The sequence below is a fragment of the Cryptomeria japonica genome, chromosome 6 (assembly GCF_030272615.1).
Source record: "Cryptomeria japonica chromosome 6, Sugi_1.0, whole genome shotgun sequence".
NCBI lineage: Eukaryota > Viridiplantae > Streptophyta > Pinopsida > Cupressales > Cupressaceae > Cryptomeria > Cryptomeria japonica.
The window spans coordinates 543,607,999-543,616,602 of NC_081410.1; the positions used below are offsets into that span (position 1 = coordinate 543,607,999).

The 8,604-nt window shown below is 39.2% G+C and overlaps 1 protein-coding gene across 1 annotated transcript; it reads left to right on the top strand.

Moving 5' to 3' along the window:
• The first annotated feature begins 1,705 nt into the window (after window positions 1-1,705).
• On the top strand, window positions 1,706-4,313 carry LOC131073014 (L-type lectin-domain containing receptor kinase IX.1). Its single transcript, XM_058009354.2, has one exon. The coding sequence runs from the start codon at window positions 2,001-2,003 to the stop codon at window positions 4,149-4,151; it is 2,151 nt and encodes a 716-aa protein (XP_057865337.2). The 5' UTR covers window positions 1,706-2,000; the 3' UTR covers window positions 4,152-4,313.
• The last annotated feature ends 4,291 nt before the right edge of the window (window positions 4,314-8,604 follow it).

Below are 8,604 nucleotides of genomic sequence, written 5' to 3' on the forward strand. Positions count from 1 at the left end.
CAAGTAGAAAACACACATATTAATAACTTGTATGTAGATATGGAGCATGCATGGTTTTGCAAGTATGCAAGTATGCAAAGAAAACCCTATCTTTCATGCTTGTTCACTTTTTATAGCATATTTATCGTGTAGATTCATATATAGACAAAAGTGACAGGAAAGTGCAAGGGATAGAAATGCATACCCCATGATTCATAAAGTTACTCTAATTTATAGGTGTCATAAGTACATGGTTGTCATCACATATAAAATAATCCTACCTAGAATTTGTCAAACAATTGATACTACCTATGGCATTGGCCCAAGCTAGTCCATGCCCACATTGTTTTGCAAACATGGACCAGGCCACATGGTTTATCATAAATTTGGCCTACTTTATGCACTAGGTTGCTTGGCACAACCTAGTCCACTTCCTTTGATATTCAAACGCCTTATGCAAAAACCAACCCTTTTAAAAAGTGTCCAAAAAATTGAATTGTATTGTTATGCACATGTATTTAAGGACATTTCTTACCCATTATCATATTAATTAGAACCAACTAAAAATGGAAACGATCTTTCTACTTAATAATATTCTAAAGCCATATTATACATTTATGTACTTTATAAGTACATTAACCAACCCAATAGACACTCTCTCTATATAATCATTCCAATAAAATTTAGATTATTGTACATAGGGAGATATCCATACAAATAGATACTAGTATTCAATTTAGTTAGCCGCAGCTATAGGCTGCATGGGACAATTGAAAATTGAATGTTATGAGAAAGATACAAGGCTAGTTAAAATGTGATAGATAATCCTTTTGAGGAGTCAAGCGGCATCTTTTTTTTAAATGGCACAAGACAAAATGTATGACTGAGCATATGGCGATATCATCCGATGCATAAGATGTCAGTCTAACAAGAGAGAAGAGGACGTCGTGAATGGGCATACAACTATCTAGAAATTCTTGTGGAAGCGCAATTCCTGACTTCCAGAAGACTACGACAAATGACTTGCAGAAGTGCATTGTCCTATTTCCATTATGGATAAAAAGTATTTCATTTAAGCGTTTGCGCCCCTAGTGTCAAGGCTAATTTCACGCACATTTGACGATGACAGAGAGCAACAGCATGCGAAAATTCCTCCCTAGTGAAAGCTTTAACTGGATTTTTACTCTGTAATTAGATTAAATTTGATAGCCAAAACCTAAATAAAATGCTTTTTTAGTTTTATAGTTTCTAGAACTCAGTAGAAAGCAGTACGTTATATTAGCCAAAGATGACTATATGCTTAGTTTAGTTCCGTATACATCAAGGATCAAGCAGTCAAATCTGTGATAAAATCAAAGATCGTAGCTCAAAATTTTTTTATTTTTTTTGGAGGTATGACATCAGAGATGAGATGGGAATGTATTTTGGATGACTTTTACAAAATGAATAATCTCTGATCTTTAATTCTTCTATTTCTGTATAAACCAAATCTTACATTTAAAATTATTTTGTGAACAGCTAACTACTGCCGTCTTTAATGCAATTTATTTTCATTATATCAATATAAAAAAGTTAAAAAATCATCTCTGACGTAGACGTTATGCAGAAATAGATAAGAAATTAATGCGTTGGTGTACGGATTCCTTCAAATTTACTTGGGGGTATGATTTGGGTATTCTCGTTTTGGAAGATTTTAACATCTGAAAACATTTTTTCTGTAGATCTCGAATTGGGTGTGTTAATGACTCATTACTTTCAGTTTGATTGGCAGTTTTGACGGATACAATGCTGCTAAATTTGTATGGCCATGCTTCCGGTTTGGGTCTTCTTTTGTGTGGTGGTCTTTCCACTTTATTAAAATTAATATTTAACTTTTGTGAGCCAGAGACTTCAATTTAATTTTGTCTTACAGTTTTAATTGGATGTATTGTGTGATCTCATATCCAGGCTTTAAAGTAACCAGGGTGTCACTGCCTTCTCACAGACTGTAAAGGCGGAGAATTAGATTGTTAGATGTTAAGATGATATTTATGTTGAAAAGGCGGGTTTGTGCTTTGATAAGCCTGTTACCATTTTTAATTTGTGCTTCCTATGCACAGCAGCCTAATGGCAATATCCCTAATTTTTCCTTTGCCTACTTTAGCCAGAACAACAGCCAGCAATTGATATATATGGGAAACGCTTCCTTTTCTTCTGAGCATGATTATATCGATCTCACACCCGATCCATACGCCACTTTGAACGTTTCTTCAAACGAAACGGCTCCAAATGTGGCGTTGCAGAACCGCATCGGAAGGGTTCTCTACCGCCAGCAAATCACGATGTGGCCGGCGAGTTTCACCACCGTCTTCACCACGTTCGTCAAAAACATCACAACTAGTGGCACAGGTGCGCTCACCAATTTCAATGGCGACGGTCTTGCCTTCATCATTGTTCCGAATAACAAAAGCTTTTTAGCAAAGAGCTACGGGGCTTTCCTCGGCCTCTTCGACGGCTCCACAAACGGAAACACGACCGAGCAGCTTGCCATCGAATTCGACACATATGCCAACGAATTCGACCCGGACAACAATCATGTGGGCATCGACATCCAGAGCATCACTTCCAACGTAACAGCCAATATGGGAGAGCACGGCATGGACATCAAGGCCGGGCGGGCTATACAGGTGCGGGTGGACTACGACGGGTGGAATAAATCCCTGCAAATCTATGCTCGCTATGCAAACAATACTTCGGGCTACGCAAGCATTCTGAACCACACGGTGGAGCTGGAAAAAACTGTTCCAAGATCGGCATATGTGGGATTTTCTGCGGCAACAGGGAATTCATACGAGATACACAGAATTCTCGACTGGAATTTCAGTTCCGTGACGTTACCGGAATCTTCTCTGGATTTGTCTCCACTGGGAACCCCAGGAGGATCGGGCGGTGGAGTCAATATAGGCGTCTTGGTGGGATCCATTACAGGTGGATTAGTCGTGGTGGGATTAGTAACCTCATGGTTCGTGGTTAGAAGAATGAAAAAGAAGAATCAGGCTAGATCAACTCTTAACAGAGAAAGCTTCAGCGGGGAACTAGCAGCGATGCAAAACGCACCTCACAGGTACTCATACAGGGAACTTGCCGCTGCCACAAACAACTTCAGCGAAGCGGAGCTTTTGGGAACCGGCGGGTTCGGGAGCGTCTACAGAGGAAACCTTAGCGCCGGAGGGAACGAACAGGTAAATCTGGTGGCGGTGAAGAAAATTTCGGCCAAGTCAAGACAGGGGGAAAGGGAATTCATCTCGGAAATCAGCACCATAGGCCGCCTACGCCACCGGAACCTGGTGCAGCTTCATGGGTGGTGCCACGAGCGCGATGAGCTTCTCCTTGTCTACGATTACATGCCCAACGGAAGCCTGGAAAAATTTGTCTACGACAGAAGTGGGGACACGCCCTTGAATTGGCCGCGCCGCCACAGGATTTTGTGCGGCTTGGCTTCGGCTCTACTGTACCTGCACGAAGAATGGGAGCAGAGGGTCATTCACCGGGATGTGAAGCCCAGCAATGTGATGCTCGACGGGGAATTCAACGCCCGCCTTGGGGACTTCGGTCTGGCCAGGTTTATCGAGCACGATGATACTAATCCGGCTGTGACGACCCGACTGGCGGGTACGCCCGGGTACGTTGCGCCCGAGTGCAGCTACACGGGCAAGGCCACCGCAGAGTCCGACGTCTTCAGTTTTGGGATCGCGCTATTAGAGGTTGCCACGGGTCGGCGAGTGGTGGACCGCAAGTCTCCATTGGCTGAAGGGAATTTGGTGGACTGGGTTTGGGGGCTTTATAGCGAGGGGAGAGTTTTGCAGTGTATGGATCGCAACTTGGAAGGATCTGATTATGATGGAGAAGAAGTACGAAGGGTGTTGATCTTGGGACTCGCCTGTTCGCATCCTGATCCACAGTTACGCCCTACCGTCAGGCAAGCCCTTCAAGTGCTCATAAACCCTAATGAAGAGCTGCCACAGCTACCTTCCAGCAGGCCACTGGCGATCTATGTTGTTTTGCCACCGGTTGGAGCTGTGTTTTCTCAGACTTCGTTGTCTTCAAATATGGGTGGAGGTGCCGCATCGTCTAGTCTAATGGCGGAAAGTAGCGTAGGATCCATTACTACTTCGCTACATCAGGGTAGGTAGTATTATTGTACGGTTGTCTTAATTGTTTTGTCGTCTCCTTTTGTAATCATGTCGGTTTATGCTACACATTAGTTTTGTTTACCTGTTTGTTTCTAAGCTTCCTTGTCAAACATGTTTATATGAGTATTCAGTAATTTTAATATGTAGATCTTATGAACAGAGCAATTCATAAAATATATTTGAAGTTTCCTAAACGAGCAGTCACAGTTTGTGTCACAGTTTCCCAAGGTCTTTGTAAAATAGAAACGACTGTAAGTGTACGATGGATATTTCTCACCAAAAAAATTATATAAACATTGAAATTTGATTAGAGCATTTAAGTATAAAATACAGGGATTGGAACCTTATATATCAAATATTCAAAAATAGTATACAGCCGATTTCTATTTGTTAAGTTATTTGCCTAAAAAAATTGAACTGAAATTTCATTAGCAGGGATTAGATATAAATCTTTAATGACATACACAGAATATAGGCATGAAAGGAGTGAGATATATTGTACAACTAAGCATTCACAAACTTCTTTAAAATATTTTTAATTAATTTTTTTCATTTTAATAAATGGACGGTGGAGATTTAAATCATGTCTCATATATATGCATATGTTTAGTAAAGTTTACATGGTTGACTCACATTTCATATGCTACAATTGTAGAATCCTCTCTACTTAAAAAATGCTATTTTACTTATTGAAAAATTATTTTATTTTACCTCAAAACTATTTTATTTATATTCAAGAACACAACCTTTAATATTTGATCGAGAATTATTTTATTCTATATAAATAACAACATTTTTAGGAATTATAATGAATTAGTTTATAATATGTTTATTCATTAATTATTTTTATTTCAAAAGTCAACTAAAATTTATATTTATATTTTATATTTAATAATATTGATAATAATGTTAAAAATCTCATTATCACTATAGAATGTTTCTAGATATAAAGATGTGATAAATATTGATTTTGATATATAATTTTTAAAAATATAGATTTCACAATCAAACAAATTTAAAAATAAGAATAAAAAGAAAAATCTAAAAGGACATCCTTACATTTCTACATGATATAATTATGTGCCTAACAAAGACAAAAGTTTCATTTTCTTTCATAATTTTTTTTTTCCTTTTAACTTTGGTAAATTTTTATCATTATTATTTTTCTTGTAATAATAAAGACATAAAAAATTAATTGAAGCTAGTGAAAAGTACCATGCAATTTAACTATCAATTAAAGAAAGTACATTAACTATATATTTTAAAGAGATTTATTATATTATTTCAACTTTTATGATCATGTGGTAAGTCAAACAATATATTATAAATTAATATTTATTTTTTTAACTTTAAAATTTGACTTGGAAGAAATTTAGAATAAAAATTTAATAGAATGTTGATAATAAATAAAATATTTCAAGATGAACGGTTATTGTCTTTTTAACTAGTTTATTTATTTAATACATAATTTTCAATAATCATAATTTATTTGGTCTAATGTCACACTTCTTGGAGGTTGTTTCACTTTCACTTTCACATTCTTACTTTCACCTTGTTCTAGATATATAAGATTTTTGTTACAATTCATACATTTTTCATAATATATTTTAGCTTATTTGTCTCATGTATTCTTTCTTGTGGACATTATTTGGATATTTCAATTATTATTATTTGTTTCATAGAGAAACCTTGAAGTATTAAGACCAAGAAAGGGTGTAATTCCATATAAGGTAAGCTATACACTAAATAAAACTCAATGATGCTCTCCTAATGAGTCTAATTGTGATTAAAACTATCCATAAATAAAATAATTCATTTAGATCATAATTTAAATATTGTTTTTGATATTAAAAGCAGCCAAAAACGAGGGGCTGGCCCATAAGAACAATTAGAAGGACAGTGGCAGAACCATTGTCCGCATATAATCAGCAAAGTAGCAGCCTTTTACCTCTATCAAAAACGAAAACCATACTACGGAAGTTTATAAGCAATAAAGTAATACTAGTTAGAGTTTTAGTCATTTGCCACACAGAGCAATAAACATAGAAGTATAAACAAAAGCATAAACTAGCCTTATCCGCCCAACGGCTATACGATATAGTAAAAAAACCAAAAATCCTCCACATGCAGAAAGTTATTTCTTTTTCCCTTGGCTCTTCTTAGAGAGCAGCTTTCTAGCCCATTCCTTAGTAAGGAACTTGAACAGGCCTTTGTAGTCCTCGTCCTCTTTGAATTTCCCTTTGGCCATGCTTTCCTGCATGAGGCACAGAGTAGTAGCCGAGCATCGCATAACATTCAACGCAAACTTGGACACATCGTGCATCTTGGCCTCTATGGCCTCCAGTCTACTAGAGATCACCTGCACATTGTCAGAGAGGGCCTCCATCTTTTTCTCAAGCTCCGCCAGGTTGGATTCCTCCTCCTCCTTAACGATGATGGCCTCCTCAACGACATCATTTTCTCCATCCTGAAGGTCGGGGAGGGGAAATTGGATGGCTCCAGACTCTTGGAGGATAAGGGGCTTTCTGAAACCCGGGTGGAGCTCACAGAATGAGGGGTCGGATTATGCTGGGCCAGGGGCATTTTATTAGTCGGAATGGAATTGCCAGTGTCATGCGAGGAGGAGGGGTCTCTCAGGGATTTATCCAAGGGTTTAGAGGCCAATCTGCTAGAACAACGGGGGGTATTGGCTTCTTCAGTAATTTCCATATCATAGTCAATCTCTTGGATTTTGACTCTCTTTGGGGTTCTGACCTCCTCTGGGGAGTGATTCTTGATTTTCTTGTTGGAGGAGCCAATTTTCGAGAGCCGAGGAGGGCTTGAATCATTAATGGTAGGAGGGTGGGTCAAAGGACTAACGTTCTCCACAGAGATGGAACAGAGCGGGCAGAGGGCGAGGTGAAAGTTATACAGGCAAAGAATAAGGCCCTAATGCAAGATGGGAAAATCTTTCCCCTTTTTCTTAGCTTTGGCTATGTCTTTAACATTAGCATCCATAGAATGCAGTAAAAAGAACATAATGGAAATGAGGTCTTTATTCCTCAAATGGTTAAGGAATGGGAGATTGTAGTAGTAGAAAATGCCATACCTTCCCTCCAGCGTAAAATACTTCATCATGAAATAGCAAACCTTGTCCCACGGGTGAGGGAGCTCCTCCCTGTTGAAGCCTCCCGCCCTCTTGACATGGTTTTCGCTCTGACGGAAGAACTGGTTAAGGCTGGTAGAATCCACAATATGACTATTTTTTCCATTTTCTGGCCTCCATAGAAAGACCCGTTGTCTGAGCTATAACCTCTTCATTGATTTCGAAAGAGATTCCCCCCATGGTCACCCTTATGTCTTCCCAGGAAGTAATAATTGGTCTGGATAGTCTTTCATCTTTTCCCTGCATACTCTCCATGAATTTGTCAATACCACCTTCCGAGCAAACAAACCACGCCGCCAGTTTAGCTTTGAACTCATCCACTTTATTGGGTTCCGGTCTAAGCCTGTCCCCCCCCATTCTTGAATCCTTCAGCTTAACAGATTGAGAGTGACTTTCAGAAAAAGCACAGAGCCGAAACAAGCTTAAGGCGGAGTTGTTAAAATAATTGTGCCAAACTTGGATTAAGAGGTTGTAATAATCAGAGTGATTATTATCTCTTAAGTCCAAGTAGATATCAAAAGCAGAAGATCTACTTGGAACGTGCGAGCCTTCAGTTGAGCCAATTTGATTTGACAGGTCCCCATCGCCGCCTTTATCGTCACCAGTTGGCCCCGTCTGGGTAATAATTAGGGAGTAATCATTCCCGATGTCTGTACTTTCATCATAAATCCATCCCTTGTGGTAGTGGTGACTCAGCCTGCCTTTGGTACGTGGCTATCTGAGATAGAAATTGGCAGGATTCCTGCTCCAATTTGAAATTTGAATGAAGGTTTCCTTCATCATTGAGCGGATAGGACGGTCCCTTCCTAAGTAAAGGCCTTTTCCTTTTCCAAGATTAACTTTGTGGTGATAGGCAGCAGACTGGGGTCTCTCCAACATCGTAAGCCATTTTGCAGCCTTCCCTTCGCCGCCATGAAATTGACAGCTACATTTCCTTCTCTGAAGATGTGGCGGCTGGTGAAGTCCTCCATCTTGACCAGGAGACACCTGATATCCTTCAGAATGGATCCCACTCTCCAACCCGTCGATGAGTGCCCTTTAACTGAGTCCACAATGATTTGAGAGTCTCCTTCAATTTCTAGCTATTTAATTCTTATGGAGTTAGCCACTTTCAGGCCCCAAAGGAGGGCCATTCCTTCAGCTTCAGTGACCGTATTATTCTTTAGGTTACCTGCGTAGGCTGCAACCATGTTTCCCAAATGGTCCCTGATGATTCCACCCCCCGCCTGACAATTGCTTTGGGTTGAACCATCAAAATTTAGTTTAAACCAGTGTAACTTAGGGGTTGACCATCTGGTCATCCTTCTT